Genomic DNA, 21,453 nt, shown 5'->3' with positions numbered 1-21,453 from the left:
TTTGAAAGTAAGGAGGAGTCATACGTATCAATACATCTTGTGAATTCTCTTGATAACATGAAAGATTTAACTTCCAGAAAGTGGGTAGATGCATGCCGGTTGTGCATCCGTATCAGTTTGATATTGAAGCTTGCCAAAGGTGTAATGAGAAGGGAGCAAAAGGATATTTTCCTTGTGGTAACCACGCTTAAGTCATTTGCTATTAGGTATCATTGCAGAATTTGTGTATGCATTTTTGGGCATTAATGAATATGGCAGTTTAGAGTTGACAGGTAGCTCGCCTACTTATTGAATACTGTATACAAAGAAGTTAACTTGGGACAAAGCATACTTTTATGTTGAAGCTGAGAAGAGTGCAGGGGAAGAAGGTCTGGCTCTTGAACCCCTTGCACAGCATCCTATGAACAGAAATGCCAAAGAGAAGCAGCTTCAGCTCCCGAGAAGTTTTAGGGATGGGTGGGCCTGTTCCACAAAGCTGGATATTCCCCATCTCCAGCCAAAGGCTCCTGCAAGGAGGGGACCCTCATCAATTTGCAGACCTCCTCCTTTCATAATTCTGTAGTTACCACAGAGACATGTTATTTTTTGTGATGACAGGTTGACTGAAAAGCAAGTGGGGTATGAGAGCCTGCCTGATGCGCCTAGTGTTGGTAGTTCTCCAAAGCTCTGACATGGAATGGTCAAAAAACATCTTATAGTCACAGTATAAAGACCTATCAACAAGGCAGGGACCTTAGAAGGTGCAGATCCTTTACATTACACATACAGGGTTAAGAAAAAGTTCTAAATTAAGAGTATCTTGTCATAAAAAGAGTCTGCAGTACATTTCCATGTCATAAACAATTGCACATGTTTGGCTGTACAGGCAAGGGAGGAGGAGTATTTTCAGCATTTCAGTTATACATGAAAACAAACTGTACTGAAAAGAAGGTTCACCATCAGCTGATTTTTTTGAGGATGGGCTTCCAAGCCAGGAGGTTGTTTCCCTTGGTGGTAAGGGGAATTGTACACAATTGTGCATTGCTTTCATTTCGTGTCTGTTTTCAAAACATCTGGCCACCATTTTGATCGCAAGCTTGTATTGCTCAGGACTAAGTGCTGAACTTCTTCAGCTGCTTTGAGATGGTGTGGTAACTTCACCAGCCCATGGTGATTGAGCACAAAGGTGGAGAGGAAGGCTTTCTCCTTCCAGAAGCTGCTGGTTTCTGGTTAACCAGCATAAAAATGCACCTGAATTTATGTCAGTCAGAATTCCTGAAGAACTCTTCTGCCTCAGGCAGTGACACTTGGTTATGCTTCTCCTTCCTAAGCTTCTTAAAGGTTTAGCATTTATGAGTCTCTTATAATACTGTTTGCTTGACACATTGAGTAAGGCATATGACAGTGACCGGCTGAGAGCAAACCAAGTCATCTAATCAAGTACAAATTGAGGCTTCTTATAAAGAGCATAGAGAGCCAAGAAAGGTTTCTTGCTGTCTGAAATCAATGTAGAGCAAAGCCATTAAAATAATGGTAGTGAATTTAATATAAAAATGGGTTGTGTCCTCCTCCCAGCCAGCTTCAGGCCAGCAAGGCAGGTAGGTGGTGAAGGGGGTGGCTGTAGTGCTGATGGGATGGCTATTCCTGCGGCCCTGCAGCTGATGATGCTAAACACCACGATGCATGTCCTGCAAGCATTGCAGAAGCTGAGACTCCAGGTCTGCCTTGTGAATTCCAATTCTGGGAGGCTGAAAAGGCAACTTGGTTCTGAGCCTTGACTGGGTCCAAGGGAAAAACAGCAGGTACTCAGATGGATCAATACTGATCACTTTCAGCAAGTCAGATAATTAACCTGTGACAGCTATATAGCACTGGCTGAAAATAGTTGCATAAAAGATTTCACTTTTCTTGTGTCTCTACGTGTCTCTACTGAAAAGTGACTCAGTGTTGCTGTTGGATGTATCTGTAGAAAGCCTTTCTACAGCTGCGCAGTTTAGTTTGCTGTAGGTTTCAACCAGCATATGGTACACGTTTTAACTGAATGCATAGAGAATTAATTTGGAATAAGTTGATTGATGTTCATTACTGACATGAGAATATGCTAATGAGAAACAATCCATCATTGCTAAATGACTGTTTCAATTTCTAGCACAGTTGAGACAGAGCGTATGACATGCATGAAAAATACAGTAAAAAATGGGTTGGACTCTTGGAACTTTTCTCAGTGGTTACTCCTTGATGAGCACAGAGAGACGATTTTTTTCTGATGGCAGCACATTCTTCTGTCAGTACAAATGAAAATGTTGCTTTGAATGCCTCTGTTTATTTTCTCTATGTGAAAGAAAAGATAAAGCAACACAGAAAACCATGGGTGTTTTGTGGAAGGGGAAAATGTGTACTGAGTGTTTGTATTTCGGATGCCAAGTCAAAGAGCTCTGCACCCTTTGCTCATATTTGTTTATTTTTTTTCCTGCTACTTTCTTTCCTCACAGCAGCTTGCAAGCAGTTTCCATCACATGTAGCTCTCCTCAGTGATGTGAAGTTTATTGCAGTAGTTTCCCTGCCTTTGATGGCTGATAAGCTTTGGGAAAGCTCTGGGAGCAAAGCTGTTTGTTGTTTGTTTGTTTTTATTGAGCCTCTGTGCTAACTTTTCAGCTTCCTGTGTCTCACAGCATCTGGTCTGCAAGCTGCTCTGTGGGGACTGTTGCTGTGTTTAACATCACCTGTGTGTTCCATGCCTGTAATTTGTCCTTCTCCCATTTGAAACAGCTGTTCTGCTGAAGTAGGGTGACCTGGCTGGCTCTGCAGTAATACAGAGAGTTCGGGGGCTCACAGCTCCCTACCCCATACAGAGGTGTGAAAGCCCGCAGCTGCCAGGTACTAACAGCTGTCTGCTGCCACACTATCTTTGGAAAAAAGTGCTGGTTTTCAGCAAATCTTTTCCCTCCAGGCCAAGAGGTTGCATTGCAAAGTGCCAGAATATTCTCCTTTTTAAAAAGTTTCAGAGAGAGGTTATGGCTCAAATGCAATACTGAATTCCCACTAAAAGTGCATGAAGTATAGGCACCCTGCCCAGATGAATCTTTGAAATCATTCCTTGAGTTTTTAATTAACTGGAACTGATTTCTTCTAGATGTTTTTTGCTGAGGAAGAAGTGTAATAACAGCATGGAGAATTGTATGAGAAAGCAGATCGTTGGATTCAGCACTCCAAGTTCTCAGCAATTCAAACCTGGGGCTGAAAACGTTTTCTTGTGAACATTCAGTTTGTAGGTTGGAAGGCTTTCCGATGTTTTGCATGGCTAGAAATCAACTAGGTATGATATGTTGTTCTTCATAAGTAACTGAGAGTGGCCGTGCCTTCCTTGGTGTTGCTTTTCTTCCTATGCTCCTAGTAGCATCAGCTTAGCTACAATCCTGCAAATGTATATTGGCTTTTACTCATATCTCACCATCTGATTGTTCAGTAACTTTCTGTTTCAGCACTGGATTAAAGCATGGTTTTCAGAAGTCAGATGTATTAAACCTGATCAGAAAGAGAGGAGCTCTGCTCCTCTTTCCCCAGGTTCCTCTGTAGGGTCAAGATGTGTACTGGCAGCAGTGACTTCTCAGTCATTGAAGAATTTGTATTTTGCTTTAGGAAGTACAGAAAATAGTCCTGGATACTAGTTTTGTCATATCTAGATATGTGTCTGACACACATACCAAATTCATGTCATCTCTGCACCACCAGGGCATAAAAGCAGGGCTGGGGCACTGGAGCTGGCCAGAGGCAGGAGGCAATCTGTGGAAGCAGGATGCCAGTTGTACAGCTAGGAGAAAAGCACTTGCTGGTAAAATGTCAGTGAAGAGAGGTGATCCTCACATTGTCTCAACAGGAGTCCTGAAAGGCCCTGGAGATCAGATCAGGGTACTTGGAGCCCCATCCAGCCTGGCCTTGAAGGTCTGCAAGGATGGGGCATCCACAGCTTCTCTGGGCAGCCTGTGCCAGTGCCTCACCACTATCTCAGTGAAAAATTTCTCCTTTGAATGTCCCCTCTTTTAGTTTAAAGCCAGTGCCCCGTGTACTGCCACTATTGGACCATGTAAAGTAGCCTTTCATCTTGTATATAAGCACCCTTTAAGTACCAAAAGGACACAATGATATCTCCCTGGAACCTTTTCTTCTATGGGCTGAATAAGTCCAACCCCTTCAGCCTTTTGTTGTATGAGAGGTGCTCCGGCCCTCTTATAATCTGTCATCTCCTCTGGACCCATTTCAACAGCTCTGCATCTTTCTGAGCTATGTGCTCAGTCTTGGACACTGTTCTCCAGATGGGGGCTCACAAAGGCATAGAGAAGGGGGACAATCCCCTCCTTCCATTGTAAGAATGAACAAAAAAAATGGGCCATGTGTCAGCCATGTGATGTTTTGTCCAAAGTTACCTTGGAAAACTGTGTCTGGGTACCACAGAAATCATTTTTCAGTTGTGGAAACTATGATGAGTTTTGAATATGGTTATTGTGGTCTCCCACAGTAAAAGATGAATGAGTTTGCAGTGCAGAAAGTACAGCTCCACATTACCTTTATTGTATTCACTCTGTGTTGAAAACATGAAGCTGGGAGGCACAATGGTACCATGGTAACTCGTGTTCTTTATAATCTTTCTTACAAAATAGCAGAACTATTTACCATAGCACTATCAAGTTAATGCAACACAATGCTTTTGAATTTCTTCTTTCCTTTTGTTGTAATAGTGTGTGTTTGAAAATTCAGATGCTCAACTGCGATTGCTATTGAAGCTTTCCAATACTTGCAGTAAGAAAAGGATGCTGCTTATGAACATCATGAATGTGCCTGGTTGGCTGTTTTTTTTTCTTTATTTGTTCATTTTCTTTAGCAATCCTCTTAACACCTAAGAATTATGATCTAAGCTCAGGCTAATTGAGACACAGTGTGAAGCCTGTAATCGAGTTTCTGTTTTCTTTAGATAATTTCATTAATTTTATTTCCATAATTTGCTCCTGAATTCTGAGAATGACATCTGAACAAATGGCTTTTCAACAGCTGTGTAGTTGTAGAGGTGGTGACAGTGTGGTTGTAGTTCTCAATCTGTGCACTACTGTACATTACTATACTATGGAATTGTTCAGAATTCAGATGCACATCAGCACAACAGAATTCATCAGTGGCACAGCTGAAAAATCCCATCCTTTCCCTTTTTTCTATCTTAGTAAATTAGTTTTATCTCAACCTGTGGGTTCTACTTTGTTGTGTTTTTTTTAGTTTTCTCCCCAAGGAGATGTGAGAATTGAGTAGGCAGCGCTATGCAAAATGAACCAGCACCTGAGGAAGCCCCCTGCTTTGCCTTTGGCTAAACAAGCCCTATAAGGTCTGAGGATGTCCCATTCTTTCTTAACTCATCCAAACACAACTTTCCAAAGTATTTTAGTAAGCCAGCCTTTCCATCATCATTTCTTTCCACTGTTCTTTTGGCTCATTTCAGTTCCTCTTTCTTTAATGAGATGTTTCCTTCTCAGAGGTGCATTCCCTATAGAGAGTTGCAGTGTAGAGCTTCTGGTATGGTTCCTTCCATTTTCTTTCACTGGCACAGTGATGAGCTTCTCTGTCTGTCAAATGCTCCTGTGATATTTGCAATTTTCTTCTTTCACACAGAAATGTGGCCTCTTCCACAGAGTGGCAAAGCAGTGAACATATTGCTGAAGCAGGCGTGGATGGAGGTTGCACGCACAGGTCTTGTCAATAAGCTGTTTTGGAAGATAGGGCATATGTGGAGGTCGGTTATGTTTACATCTCATTCCAGCCAGCCTGTTTATTAATTAAAATAAAATAAACATGTGCCAGAACATTGCCTGATCTTATTTAAGAAATTTTACATAACAATATCTGTTGATACAACTATCCTAATGAATGCAGCGCTGTTGTGATTTCATTAGTGAGGTGGAAGGACTCTTTGAGATTAGAACTGAGGTGTTTGTTTTTTATCATCTAATATTTATCATCTGACTATTTGAATCCAGGAACTGTATGTACTGTGGTTGAAGTTTTGCAGCATGTTGATTTGTGCCCTGCTTGCTGAAGATAACGAGGATTTAGAACACTCTTAGTTCTCTGGGCTCTCTTTGGGAATGGTGTTTTGGGGTTCGTACCCCAGTACCAGTGAAATGGAAACTCATTCTGGTCCCTGAGAAAGCTGGTAAAGAAGATTGGATCCTGTCACTGCCTGAATTGTGGTATAAAGCATCAGGGTAAGATCGAGAGAGCTGAAACAAAAGCTTCTGTTGCTGCTCTAAAGCCTCCAAAACTGAGATGTGTTTTAATTCTTTGACATCAAAGTGAGGCAAGAAAAGTGGAGGGTAAAATGTGCTTTTCATTTACATGTAGTTTCATCACTTTTTGAGGCTGTTAGGTTGCTGAAGTCATGTACCCTTGTTGCTGAAATGTCTTTAGCTCATTGGCATGTCTAAATCTGCTCACTTCAAAGTCATGCTTTGCCCCAGAGTTTGCTTCTGCACTCTTTTAAACAAGGAGAGTGACTGTGGACTCACGTGGGGCCAGGAATGCGCCCTAAGGCTCTACTTTTCTTCTCTGTCATAGTAAATAACTCGTATTCTTCTTCAGTCCCCCATCTGGACTGAGCAGAGCAGGCTGTGCTCAAGAGCCTCACCAAAATCCTGCTGCAGGGCTTGGCGGGGACAGAAGGGACCTACAGGTACACAGCCCCATAGCTCTCTGCAAAGAAGAGCAGGTAAGCACACTGTGTGCTAAAGCAGCAGTCCATGGTGCTTCTCTCTGTCTGGTGGGTTTGCCCCTGATGAAAGTAATGCTGTTGACTTCAGGACAGTCTGGCTCAAATCCTGCAAAAAGCATAAACAATGCTGCTAGAGTGAACCAAAATTCTCCCCTGCAGCTAGTATTTTGCCTGCTAGGATGACAATTCTTTGACCTTTTCCACTTGTGTACATGTAAACATGTTAGCCTAGCAGCAAATTGGGTTTGAAATGGTCAGTAGCTTTTATGCCTTGCATTGCTTAATAAATCATTAAAATGTGATGAAGTTCTCCACTAGTATTTTTCTTATCAATGTCTGTTCAGTATTTGTTGGCTTTCAGATGTGTGAGATTCACACTGGTGCGAACATTTGTCAGTGCTTATTTTCCAGATGTTAATACTCAAAAGCAATGTAAGGTGTGCCCAGCAGCATCTGTCCCAGTTTTACTGGGAAGCAGCAAGTAGCCTGGAGAGGATGGGGAGGCATTGTGGAGATGAGCAGTAAAGGTGATTGGTATGCTATAGAAATGTCAAGTAGAGAAGCTCAAGATGTCAAGGAGCATCTGGAAAGGAGGAGACAGTGTCAAGCACAAAGGTGGATGAACATAAAACATCCTGCAAAGACGTGATGCTGAGAAACTCATTGGCACTGTAAGCACGTGGCAGCCCCACAGGGAGTTCTCAGCTGCTTACTGAGCTGCCTCAGGAGTGCAGCAGAGCCACATCTGGGCTGCGTAGTTAAAATAGAAAATATTATGGTAAATGGTAGCAGATCTTTGTCTTGTGCTATTACTGAGCATCATCATGTGCGTACTGTTGTGGTTCATAAAGCACTTAAATTCTAAGCCTCTATTTTAAGATGCTTGCAACTAATCCAAAGTAGCAGCTCTTCAAATGAAATTATTTCTTTCTGTTCTCAGCAGAGATGTGAGCTTGCTTGGAAAGGTCCAGATTCCATTTGATTGGTTTTCATGAGGCTTTTGTGAATGTAAGCAGAATCTTCATTTCACCAGTGAGAACTGCATCAGATTTATTGCATTGCTTTTTGAAATACCTGCCCATCTTCATCAAATATAAACATAGGAGCTAGAAGGATTCGTGTAATTGTTGAATTTTAACATCATGTATTTTCAGCTCCACTGAAATGAGATGCATGCTTTTTGTTCCTTCTGGTTTACTTTCTAGTTTATGAGCTTCAGATTGCTTTTGAGTTTTGTTGTCTTTAAGCTTTTGTTCCACCTTCCCAAATGCTACAACTTTCACTGTTTTTTATAGTTTAATGCTCACCTGAATTGAGGCTTCAGAAAGACCATAACATGGGCAAAATTGTAAACATTGGAAGTATTGCTCTATTCTTGGTACAAATGGAAATGATTTCCCCAAGTGATTGGGTGGGCAGTGTGCTGTCTCTGGGCACATTACCCATGGTATATTCCCAAAGAAAGGAGTGACATGTGGTCTCTGCTTGGGGACAGTTTACCTCAGGTCCTGTCACATTGAAGACCCAGTAACAGGAAGAATGGGAAACACTGAGCATTAAATACCACTAAGATTTCCTCAAATCACAGAATGGCTGAGGCTGGAAGGGACCTCTGAACATCACCTACACCAATTCCACTGCTTAAGCAGGACAACCTACAGCAAATTGCCCAAAATTTCTAAGTATTAGTCTTAGAATTGACCCCTATAACAGAATATGCACAGGGGAGGGTTGTGAATGAGGCCCAGATTTAGCCCCGGTCCTCTGCTAAATAGGCTGAAATCTTTTGTTGACAGGAACGTTTCCATGGAGTGATGCTTGCAGCAGAATACTAAACTAGTTTCCTTACATTTAGGGATACAATCAGATCTCCAGGCATATAGCCTTGAAGCTTCATAAGCACCTTTGGACATACGTATCAGCTTTGTAAATGAGTTAACTGAAGGACTTGCCTGGAGTCAAGCAGCAAAGGATGTAGCCGGGCAATGCTGAGTGCTGCAGGAGCTGCTGCCCAGCTGCACAGACCTGAGCAGTTGCTGCCTCTCTTGCTGGTTACCATGACATTTGATCACCTAGAAATAGGCTCCAGGAAGTCTGGGTCTCATTCTGCTGCTCTCCTAGCTGGGATTTGCTGGTTTGCTTGCCTGTGTTTGAGGGGGAAGGCGACTGATAGCTCGATAACACTAATTCCCTTCACCTGTTCTTGTTAGTTTCCAGATCAAAGAACCAGATTACTGAATTTAGCCAGGTCTGTGCCATACATCACTTAACTTGCTCCTCATGAATTTTGCATTTGTTCTTTTGGAAGTTGATTTATAATGTATTGAGGTCTTCCTTTGTGTTATTTATCGCCTTGGGTCAGAAGACCACCATTATGATCCACACAGTGGTAGCACACATCCATCCAGTGCGCTGCAGCACAGAACATGTAGAATATTCAGGCTTGCTTATTGACGGTAGCATAGTGCTGCTTCTGAGCTACTCTACCAGTGATTAATTTATCTGTTTCTCAACAACTCCAGCAAATTAATGCTGTTTATAGTGGCTGACATTGCTGAGACATCTCTGTGTTATACAGCTGTTCTTGCAATGGTTGGCTAAAATAATTTAAGAGTATATGTGGAAAAACTGAAAAGGTCTTGCAAAACTGGCAAACTTTTTCTATAAAATTGCATCCAATCAGACTCATCTATTTCTATTTTCAGTTTGTCTTTGCAGAGATGGTTTTATTACTTGCCCTGAGTAGATGGTCTATCAAGGGATGCAATGTATTTGGACTTTGCTGCAACCTCAAAGTGTTTATTTGCAGTTAGAGAAGAGGAAGTTGAGCAAAGATAGGAGAATGTTTAAAAAACACTTTGTAAGGGTAGAACCTCTTACACGAAGGACAAGAATGGTTTTACTGTGTATGTTTTCCTTCTTTTTTTCCCAACAGAAATGTTTTGCTGCATGTTACTAATGCTGTTCACATGGAGCTGACTCTCAAGGTATCTGGTTGTGCCTGAGTAGGTTCCAGTGACTCTTCAGCAACAGGAGCATTCAATAATAAGAAAGGAAAAACTCTCAATACAATCTGTTGAAATGGAGCATTTTAATCAGTGCTGAGCTCTGAAGGAACCAGGTGTTATTTTGCTCCTCGCAGCATTTGAAACTTCACAGGCTTTTCATGACATCGCATCTTTTCCATGTCTTAACCAGTGACTCATCTTGCTTGCCTGTTTGTTCCTATTTCTAGCTGCCAGCAGGAACAGTAAGCTCCGTGTTAGCATTTTCTCATTAATGTCACATACTAGTCTGCCAAAGGTCACGCTGTTCACTCACCCATGTGCATTTTGGTGTGGTTTTTTTCCCTTCCTAATCTATATGGTGTCTATTTAGTTGGTGCGTGGTGGCTTCCAGTCAAAAAGCTGCTTTTGCAAAGTGTGTGCGTGCGTGTCTTCAAGTAACATGCAGGAGGTGTGATGGCTGAGCACAAGGTGCACAGCAAACTGCCCTCTGCCATCAATATGGGCCTTTCCTGGTGCTGGTTATTGGGGCTGGTGTAGCCTCCTTTCTGAGTCTCATAGCAGCCCAGGCAAGGAGGGTCCTAGGTTCATGGCAGCAGTGGAGTGGCCACGTGTGCTGTTTGTAATTGCTGCTGCCATTCAGCTGGACAACGGGTGACCTTTTTTCTTCTGTGTTGTTCTTCTTTAAAAACAACAAGCAACAAAAACATAATCCTTAAAACAAAACAAGGTTTATTTATTATGAAATATGTTGGTCACGTACGCTGCTGGAAAAGTCATAGTGCTGAGGGGATTCAATGTGGTACAAGAAAGAAGTTTTGGTGACATTTTGTTTTGAAAAAAAAAAAAAAAAAGAGAATTTGTGGCTGGAAATCTGCACTTGAACAGTGGGAGGGATTCTAATCTTGCAGAGCAGCAGCAAAGAACGTCTGCTGTGATTTAAAACCTCAAGCGTGTTTCCTGTGTGAGTACCTCACTGTTGCTGCTGAGGCAGCCAAGTAAATAACAAGAAGCTGGTTGTGCTCCTGTGAATGTTTGGGTGGTGAACCTTGTGAGTATAGTGCATCCGAACACCACGTCAATGCATTGAGATGCTTTTCCCTGTGATAAACACTGAGACTGGATTGCTAATTAATGCAAAACCTTCACATTTTTGTTTCAGTTGACCAACTAATGGTCTTGTGGGTTTTATTAATTGTTTGTGTCAAGGACAGGCACACATGTAAGCTATGGAGGAACAGGTTTGTTAGTGTATTACTGTAAAATACACCTTGCAGAGACCATTCTGCTCTTGGCTATAACCAAGCTAGCTGATTGTTCTTTGGGGAAAGCCAAGCAGGCTTCTGGCTGCTGCAGGCTCATGTTATTCTTCCCAGGTGTTTGCCTGGATTGTTAATTAGTGCTACCCTGCCTTTCTGCTGATCCCTGCCGGTGCCTCGGCTGCCTGCTTCTCCTGTCTTCTAATGAGTTTGTGCTTTACCCGGAAATCTTTCTAACAGCTTTGGGGTGAGAGAAGCAATCTGTGTCAGTTATGCATCTTCTTCATTGGATAAATGTCTTGCACGTAGAACTGCAGCACCTAATTACCTTTGCTTTGCGGTGTTTTAAACTGATGTAAGGGCAGCTGCTGTCCAAGCTGAAGAAACAGACCTCAGATTTTGTAGCTTATTTTCTCTTATTTATGTTGCAAAATGTATGTGTTTTGGGGAAGGAGGGCAGTTCTAGTGAAGGCAGTGTTAAACCACGATGTGAATCAGGAAAATTAAGCCAGTACCACCTGCAGCTGCATCCCTGTCCCTCACTGAGCTATAAAGCAGGGCCCATTGCTGCACACAGGCAGAATGCTCAAATCTAGAACTGCCCTATTTCAGTCTGAAGGCACTACCACAGCCTGAACACAAAGTGTGAACCCAGGTGCTCGGTTTGTGCCAGTGCATGTTTCTGAAGCCATGCTAAGCCTCCCCTGTGGCTGCTGGTCATCCCTTCAGGGCCTCCTCAGGGCCAGATCCCTGCTCCCACCATTGTCAAATTCAGTTGAGAAGTTACATGTACTGATTTAGATCTTTCTGCTAAAGAGAGAGGCCTTTCCCCCCTAGGACTGCTTCCTGAGGAGGCTTGAAAAAAGCCTCTCCTGCAGATCCTTTTTTGTTTGATACGATAAGTGTCGCATTTCTGCATTTTCCCTCACCAGGAGTGTGCTTCACGTCTCTCTTTTCCACTTCACCAGTTTCCATAACACTTGTAAGAGCATTGCTTTGAGACCACTCCTTGGTCAAATCTGGTCAGGAGCCTTTGGTAGTTTCCAGTGTTAAAAGAAGTGTACACACATGCGCTGTGGAGACCAATGATTTTATGATCTTTGCGTCCTCGGGAAATCAGGCTAAAATAAAGCAACTCTCATGTCTCTGAACAAGCAGAGTGATAATATTGTTGCTGAGACTTTTCTCACTGCCAGGAGCCAGGTGGCACAGCTGGTTTTAGCTGCTGAGCAGCAAAAATGGGGATGTGGTGTCATTGAGCAGAAGAGCTCAGCAACGGGTTTGTCAGTGGTGGGAGAAGAAACGATGGCTCATGCTACGTGGGGATGTCCACCTCACTCTGGTACTTCTGGTCAGGAGAGAATCAGAGAAATATCCTGTAGCCATCACACAATGGCGGACTGTGATCTACCCCATCTGGAAATAAATGGGCAAGTTTCAGCAAAAAAATCTCTTCAGCGTGGTGGCTGTGCAGCAGAATTCCTGCTGCGTGCCCTCCCCTGGGAAATTCACTTTGTGTTACAGCTGTGGATAGTCTCATGGCAGCAAGAGGCAGAGCCTTTTAAGTGAGCTGCAGGGAGCTTATTTACAAGCACCTTCCTCCTACAGTGTGTCTGTGATGTGCTCGTGCAGAGCAACAAGTGTTCATGGCTGATCTTCCTTTTCTCATGTTTCCTTGTGCATGAAGGTATTTTTCTCTTCCAGGTAGCTGTATGAGCGACACGTATTTTTTGGCTCTTTTTCTCTGGAGAAAGGATATCTTTGTTAATTAATTGGCAGTAAATGTTTTCTGAAGTGTGGGTTTTAGAAGACTTAAGGACTCATCTCAAGACTGCTGACCCATAAGAGTAAATAGCAGCCAACACCTAATGTTTAGTGCTCCCTTTGAAGATAAGGCACTGTGCTACCTATTTTCCAGAGTTGCTGTTTGCCAAAAGGTAGCTTAAATATTTTGTTCAAGCGATACAGATATTTCCTAAAAGAGAGCTCCTTTCAGTGTGCAGCTTCTCTCCATGGCTCAGTAGGCAGGTCCAGAGGGGGCAGAGTGGCTGCAGGACTGCTGATTTGATGTAGAAATGATCCTCAGTTTGCAAGGACTAAATGTTGTTGGCATCGAACAGGTGGTAGGTGGCATATTTTACAGCTGTCTCAAGTCTTTCAAAATGCTCCTTTTGTGTGTGCCAGACCCAGAGTTCCACCTTTGTGCTGTCAAGCTGAAAACAGAAGTAAAAACACCAGGAAAGGGTAGTTTTCAGCACTGATGAGAATTAAGGTGAAGCTGACGACTAACAAATATGAAATTAGTATGCCTGCTTCAGCCACTTTGATTGGGACAGTCCACGTTAAATTCACTTTGCAGAATAATTTTCACTGCATCGAGTTTTAAATTGCTGTCTCTAACCTCAGGTTAGAACTGAATCACCCACAACATCCATCTCAGTGACATATTTCTAACCATGACACTGAACTGCAGCACATTTATGTCTTTTGTTAGGTACAGTGCTGGACGATTTTCTGTTGCCTCTGCTTTGAAGCACCAGCTCTCAGTGAACTCTGTGAACGTTTTATTATTGCACTGCGGCTGAGGCAGAGAAGAGCAATTAAGGGGTTGACATCTTTGGTTATTTTTTTAATAGTACATGTGTCAAAACGCATTTAACAGATCATCATTGATGCAAAAGCCCAATTAATGCTAAAATGTAAGTAAAGCTTATTTCAGTGGGAACAAATGAGAACTTTTAAATGCATAATAATAAAAGTGATTGCCTTATTTTAGATACAGGACCTAACTGCAGCTCCTGTTTCTGAGAAATGGAGTCTTAAAGCCTGAGTATTCTATTCTGTTCCAGGATACAGCTGGACAAGAAAGGTACAGGACCATCACTACAGCCTACTACCGAGGAGCCATGGGCTTCATCCTCATGTATGACATCACCAGTGAAGACTCCTTCAATGCAGTGCAGGACTGGTAGGAAAGAAGTTATCATTTTTGTTGCTAGGTTTGTTTCTTTATCTGTTTGTTTGTTTTTGGCCAGTTCTCTTCATGCCAGAGCATGTGGCCATAGGTAAAGCTTGTGGACCCCATGGTGGTAGTTGTTGGGCAAGGTGGAAGCTGTAAGCACAACACAGGTGAGTGGAAGGCTGGACCTTCTTGCTGGAGCTCTGGTTCTGCCATGGCTTCCTCTCGAAGGGGCTCCAAAGTCCCTCTCCCACATTAGTCCAGCTCAGAAAACAATCTCTGTGCTGGGCAGAAATTAGGAATTCCTTCACACACCCCTCCAGCTGGAGTCTGTTCAGAGTTGGGTGGAGGGGAGGATGCATCCATGCTGTAAAGAACTGCAAAGAAACCAAATCATGTCTCTGACTTTTCGGTTTTGAGCACTGGCGTTGGAACATCAGTTCTTGTTATGAATATCATGTTGATAGGGGAGACTTAGGTGACCTCAGATATCTTGCAGTCATTGCTGTTTGCTTTATACTGCAGATAGATATGGTGAGCATGCAAAGAAAGGTAGCACAGGGGTTAATGGAATCTCTTAAGTCTGACAGATGAATTTTCAGTGATCTCAGTGACCTCCCAGAAGTATGTGATGGCAGCAGATAGGTGACTTAAAATTTCCTTAACCTGCTCTGACTCTTAGCATCCAGCTCAGCCTTCATTTTTATTGAACATCTTTCCATTATCATCAAAGCTAGGTTGTAACTCAGAAGCCAAAATAACATAGTTAGATGTTTCTACTAACTTGGCCTTCTTCTGAGGTTGCTTGCTATTCATTCTCACTGTCCACTCAAGCAGCTGATGATGATCATCATATCTAAATATGTAGTCTACACTTTTACCTTATATCCAGTATCAAGACACCATCAACGTGTCTGTCTGCAATTTGTTGTATTTTTAAGCGGATTGAAGAAAGGTCCTGAAAGGAGCACTCTTGCAACAAGATGTGTGGAAACTTGGATTGTTCTACCTGTCTGACCGGTCACTGTGTGCATGCCGTCCAACCAGAAGGCAAACACACAGGGTTTAAGTACTATCAAAATAAACAACTAAGAAGGGCTTGGAGTGGGGTAGTTCACAGAGATTTTTTTGAAGGAGTGTTCATCTATGAAATTTCATCTATGAGCTACTACTGTGAGCTACTGTTTTAAACTTCAGGCAAAGTATAAGCTGAAGCTTTGTACTGAAATGATCTAACATCTGCTCCATCAGAAGCAATGGTGCAGCAGTGTAAGAAAAGGTCAGCTTTGCCTACTTGACCGTCTCCCTGTGCCGCAGCGGCTGCAGTAGGAACTTTGCTGAGAGGAACTTTCCAGCAAAAGGACAGGGGTGAACCGTCACTGCTGATGTTTACCTGTCGTGTCAGGAATCTTTCCAGCTATGAGCTTGAAGATTCTGAGCCCAAGTGGTTGGGGTGTGGATAAAATCAGCCTGCAATAGCCCGTTTCCTTTCTGAATCTTATCCACAGAAGAACCAACGGACCGTAGCAAAGCCAGCAGAGTCCTCTAGTGGTGATGCAGCTAAGAGATTTTTTTTGTCTTAATCTTCTGAAGCAGCTGGAAATGCAAATCCAGACTTTAGTCTGTTGGTGCTACTGTATCAGCCCTGGGCTGATATTTACTGCTAGCATAGTAAATATATGGGTATGTAAATATGTAGGTTTCTTTTTTTCTGTTTTCCACTGCACTTGGTGATACAGTTAATATTTCAAACAAACAAAAACAAACCAGAAACCATTGCAGGAACTGTACAATCTCTGGAAAATGAAGGTGTCTGCTACTGGAGTGGAACAAGATGCTGTAACCTGCAGCCTTTCTCTCCATGGCTGTTCTAACTGCCTTAGAATTTCTTTAGGTGACCTTTTCCTATGCCCTTCTTAAGAATGGACACTGTAAAGTATTTGAGTTTCCTTTGTGTCACTACAGAAATACTTCACCTGAACAAAAGGTTCTCTTTTTTTCCTAAAGGTACTCTTTTTGTCCTAAATAAGAAAGGTCATACCTTTATCAGGCATTTAGACGAGCTCTTGATGTCATGTACAGAATGAGATCTTCATTCACATGAATAAGATGTATTTTCTGTAGGCCAAGTGAAAGGGTTAAATGAGCTCTTAAGGCTCTCAGTTCAGTTCCCAGATTTCTTAACAGTCTCCTCTGCCAGTTATTCTTTGACATTGCCCTGACAGTTTTGTGTGTAAATAAATGAGTGTATTATACCTCATTTGAAACTGTGTGGGAAGTGGAATACAATTTGGACCATCCTTCATAGAACTGGGTTCACAAATCACTAGCTTTATTTATCTTTAAGGCTGGTATCCAAATTGGGTTGTTGATGCTGTGAACCTGAGACTATTTTTCTTCTCAGCATGAATTTGAAAAATTATACTTCATCGTTAATTTGGAGAGTTCAGCCCAAATAAGGCATAACATTATTGTTGTGTCACAGATATTCTTCCATAATTCTATGCTGAATGGCTGAACCACCCTGATAGTTATTCAAATGTCTCCATGCAATGAAACTTCAGTTCTTATTATTGATACTTCTTAATTTTGCATGTTGCAGTGTGAGCCCAGACTTGTGTGGTGGGCTTGCCCTAGATTTGTGTTTTACAGTGGACATCAAGCAGACTGCTGCTTGAAGTCAAGTTGTACAATGTGGAGTTGTACAACTGTGGAGTTACACACCATCTGATTTCCACTGCAACAGCAAGTAAGCAACTTGCACTGGGGGTGAGCAGGGAGAAAATATGGGAAGGTGAATAGGGACAGGCTCACTGTTCAAAGCAGGAATGGAATATGAGGGCCTATTAGGCTGCCAGCACAGCAGCCTAATTACCTTTGGGAAGGAGGGAGACATAAAAGATAGAGCTGTCTTGGTGAAGATAAAATAGGCCAGGCCAGCCTGGAAAATGGTTGAAAACTAATGCTACCAGGTTAATACTGCAGTCTCTGTGACAACCCGGTGAGGATGGTGAGAAAAGACTTGTCCTCTCGTTATAAAAATACCTATCTGTTATTTTGGCATTGAAAAACTATAAGGAGGCTAAGTGTAAGGTCAGACTCCTGAGGTTCACAGCCAGCTCCACTCCAGTTTCAGCACACGAAGCCTCCAAAGCGCTCTGTGGCTCAAGTTCATTTCTGTGCTCCTGCTGCAACTCCCACACACTTGATCCCTCTGTTATTGATGTTAGCGTTTGTCAGATGTATGCAGTCTGTCATTGCAGCTGCTGTTTGCTGCTTCACGTATCACTTAATCCAGCTGGGTTCAAATGTTAGCTTACAGAGCCCATATTTTCCCAATCAGGTAAATTTCTGTTTTTCTTTAGCAGTTCTTTCCATGTTTCTTTGCATCTTTCAGACTCCAGGATGGTTTTCCTGTTGATGCAAAGATGACTCTGCTTTCATCTGTGTTTGACTCTCAAAACACAACTTATGATGCTGCTAAAACATCATAATGTCATCATTGCAAATGCTGCAAATCACAATTATTTTTTTCCTGCTCTGAAGTATTTTTGTGTATCTATTATGTGTGTTCTCTCCAGAGAAGACTGTAAAAGGTATGACTGGATGTTTTTCCTCTGAGATTGCAGCTGATGGAGATATATGTTTTTTGCCCTACATTTCATTCAATTCAGCTTTTTGTCTGGATCTAAAGATCTGTAAAACACAGAGTATTAAGGAACTTTATTGTCATACAAAGTCGAGGAATGATAAAATAGAATGGGGTTGCAGATTACATTGGTTGCGTTTTGCTTCATGTGTAAGCTTGGTTATTTGTCTTTCAATCAGTCAACTGTCTTTGGATATGGATATTGTGCTTAATGGTATTTATGTTTAAAGTGGGATTGTCTTGGCATGGCTGATGAAAGGAAATAATCTTTCTCATCCTGCTGCAGGGCCACACAAATCAAGACTTACTCCTGGGACAATGCACAAGTGATCCTGGTTGGAAACAAATGTGACATGGAGGATGAAAGGATCATTCCTTTGGAGAAAGGGAAACATCTGGCTGATCAGCTGGGTATGTGTTGCAGTTTTTCTTTCCATTGTTTTTCTCCTGCAGTTCTTCATACCATGTTCCTTTTATTTGTACAATTTTAAAAAGATCATTTTTAGTGAAAATGCTTTTAAAGTGCCACTACAGCTAAGACAATTAATGTATTCTAACTTGGTATTTTACTTCTTCGGTGTTGAATACTTGCTGTATCTGCAATGCTAATTTATTGTGGCATAAGGAAGATAAACTTTATCTGGAGAGAACAGCTCAGCTGAAAGAAGGAGGTTTCCATAAACATGGTCCTATCTGCAGGTCTCTAAGCAGAACATAGTAATTTCAAGAATGCAAAAGTTGGTTTGATAGAATAAGTTGGTGTAGGTTTTTTTCGTTTTGTTTTTTTTAGAACTGTGTTTCTCCATCAACTGTAATGCCTTCTCCTGAAGAATTCACATGGCAAGAAAATTAAAATTGACTGTAGTTAAACTGTAAAGGCCCTTATACTGGACATGCTATAAATCCTTGTTTACTTTGTAAGAGCAGAGATTCTTACCAGACCAAAAGGAATAATCATAATCCACAAATTCATGAAATCTGATGCTGTTCTCAATTCTTCAGCAGTAATCGGAGGTTGCAAAATGTGTTGTTACACTGAGCGTATGGGAGTGCAGCGTACAATGTGCAGATGATTAAAGAGTGACCTTGGTCAGATCACCAGTTTGCATATCTTTCCCACATACTGAAATTCAATGTACTTTTAAAATTACGAATAATCCAGGTTCCTTCTTGCAGATTCTCAAATTTGTGCCCACATTTTTCTAAGAGTAATTACACTGTTAGGAGTTGAAAAACTGTCCGCACCAATATACTACCACATACCGAGTTTTGCTGAAATCCCCACTTCTATATGGACTACAAATGTTTTTATCTCCCTCCCTCCAGAATCATTAATATGTGCATTTAAATACAAATCTGGCATCTAGACTCTGAAACATTCATGTGTGGGATTCTTGGAAGCACGTGCACATGCAGGAGTTGCCATAGGAACTGACTCCATCAGCAGGATGTTGTTCTGTTGGAGAATCCCCATCTCTTCCCTGCCCCGTCCTCATGCTGGACGTGTCCCACTGTGAAGGATAACAAAAGCTAATTGTGTCGAACTGAACTGAATCAAAACAGTTTCTGCCACAGCAAAAGCTAAACCAGCGTTAGACAGACAAATATCATAGTTCTGTTGTCTGATTTATTATGTCCTTGTGTACGTTTCCACCACCAATTTCCCTGTTATTCCTGACTTTTAAAAAGGGGTAGAATGGGGTAAGTACCTACTTGTACTCAGTCTGTCAAGCAGTGGCTGTCACTTAAGACTTCTCTTTCCCTTCTTTTGTGACAGAATCAAGGAAAACGATGCAGGATGCCCCTAAAATATAAATGAGTCTTATTCCAAAATAAGCTGTGTGACACTTGAGCTCATGCTGCTGGCAAAATAAAAGCCCAGCACACATAAGCAACAGCTATTGTAAGTGATGGTCTTTGAGGTTAGAAAGATAAATTGTGAGACCCAAAACATCACAGGTGAAAGCTTGGCGGTTCAGCACACTGCTCCTGGTGGGGGCAGAGCTCAGGCCCTCCTGGGAGGCGAGCAATGCCAGCTGTCAGCAGAGACAGTGAATTTTAGAAGCATTTCTGCTCAGTATTCTGAGACAGTGAGAGTCAACTGAGCCTAAGAATTGTCAATATCTTGTTTTCTTAAGGTGAATTCTGGGAAGAAATAATAATAATAATAAAAAAAGGTATTTAAAAAATCATCTCCATATCCTCAGTCTTGACTTCCTGTTTTTGATCTATTCATTTTCTCACAGGTTTTGACTATTTCGAAGCTAGTGCCAAAGAAAACATCAACGTGAGGCAGGTGTTTGAGCGTCTTGTGGATATAATCTGTGAAAAGATGTCAGAGAGTATAGAGTCAGACCCTTCCAGGGGCACCTCGGGAAGGAACGTGAGGCTCACAGACAACCCACCCCCTTCACAGCAGAACTGCTCATGTTAGTGACCTTCTCTTGCTGAGAAATGTCCTTCTCCTTTCCTGACTAAATTTTCTCTCTTTGTTTGTGGTGGTGCGTTACCGTGTAGTCCAAAGGCAGAAGTCTCTGTTGTAGGAAACTGGTATGTTTAATGTGCTGGAGTGATTAATATATATTATCTGATCATTTAAAAGCAAACACTGAATAGATATCGTGAGTGCACCCGGTGTTAATGTGCAAGTTACACTGAACGAAGAAAAAGAGTCCATATAGTGTTGCAGATGTCTACGTTTGGATCTACTCTGGTCAACTGCTCGGTGGTGGATGAGTTGCAGGATGATGGCTATGAGGAATTGGCTGCTGTGTGCTTGGCTGGAGGCAAGTTGTGGTACGTAAGACTTAGAAACAGCACTATCTCAGAAGAACAGCAGGAGCCAAAGTATTATTGCCAATATTGTTAGATTTTCTCTCCACGTTTTTTGTTGTTGATTCTGTTTCTTAACTTTGTGCTAGACGTGTGCACGTGTTAGGGTGGATTTTAAGGCTTCAGGTTCAGCCACTGTGTATATTAGAAGTGCTTGGGAAAAGAAGTGCTGAATAAAACACAGCTACCAATGAAAAACGACAGGTATCCTGTTGGGTACACTACAGACACTGCCTGGTTCTTTGAGGGGATGGATCATTTTTAATATTCAACATCTACAAAGTATTGTTGTACTAAAGATACTAAGCCACAAAGCTTTGTATGTGTGTGGAACTCCGTATGTGAGCTTGTGTTTCTCTGGGATATAAGGAACTGCTTTTGTGAATCTAGAACTGTGTAGCATATGCCTTTTGTCAATGACTGCACTGTTGTTTGCACATCCCAGCTCCAAACAGCGACTGCAGGTTGCATCTGTAAACATAACTTAGGTGGATAGAGAAGAAAACTGCTGTATTAATGGTGATGTTCTGAGCTTATTGGCTTTACCACAGGCCTATAAACTCCTCTGACCAAGGGGACTTTCTGTTGTCAGAAAATGGAGTCCAGTCCTGCGCAGTGCACTGAGTTGCCTCATTATGGCACTAGCGTTCAATCTTGTAGTTTTCCTCTGCCATGTCTCAGAGTGTATTGGCTCCAAGGAAAAAAACACCATTTTTCTGGAGAAAAATACCACTATCTTGATGTTGTTTGAGCTGGGCGTGCTGCAGGCTTCATCCCTTTGCAGCAGTTTGTTTATTGCTTTCAGCAATCCTTAATGTGACTTTTGGGTGTGTGTGGCCTACTATTGAAAATGCAACTTGTGCAGTGCTGGGAGTGAGGCTGTTGTATCTGAACCCTCTGAAACTGCAAAATAAAGAGGAATGCTGCCCCCAGGTGTGCCGGGATGAGCTGCGTTACATCAGCCGCTCGTGTGTGTCTTAAGCACAACCAGCAGCGCGGGTGACGGGTGGTGTCAGAAA

At 42.1% G+C, this 21,453-nt stretch overlaps 1 protein-coding gene across 7 annotated transcripts in view; it reads left to right on the top strand.

Annotated features, from left to right (window-relative positions):
- Window positions 1–21,438, top strand: part of RAB3B (RAB3B, member RAS oncogene family) — a 41,357-nt gene extending 19,919 nt beyond the window's left edge. For 6 of the 7 annotated variants that reach the window (XM_072343483.1, XM_072343486.1, XM_072343489.1 and 3 more), the window contains 3 exons: window positions 13,844–13,962; window positions 17,889–18,013; window positions 19,849–21,438. In XM_072343483.1, coding sequence (XP_072199584.1) covers window positions 13,844–13,962; window positions 17,889–18,013; window positions 19,849–20,036 — 432 coding nt within the window. In that variant the 3' untranslated portion in view covers window positions 20,037–21,438. The remainder of the gene's footprint in view (window positions 1–13,843; window positions 13,963–17,888; window positions 18,014–19,848) is intronic. The other variant, XM_072343485.1, reaches the window with a different exon arrangement.
- The last annotated feature ends 15 nt before the right edge of the window (window positions 21,439–21,453 follow it).

The sequence above is a fragment of the Excalfactoria chinensis genome, chromosome 8, assembly GCF_039878825.1.
Source record: "Excalfactoria chinensis isolate bCotChi1 chromosome 8, bCotChi1.hap2, whole genome shotgun sequence".
NCBI lineage: Eukaryota > Metazoa > Chordata > Aves > Galliformes > Phasianidae > Excalfactoria > Excalfactoria chinensis.
The sequence above is the reverse complement of the archived record's forward strand: the minus strand, read 5'-3'. Positions and strand labels throughout refer to the sequence as shown.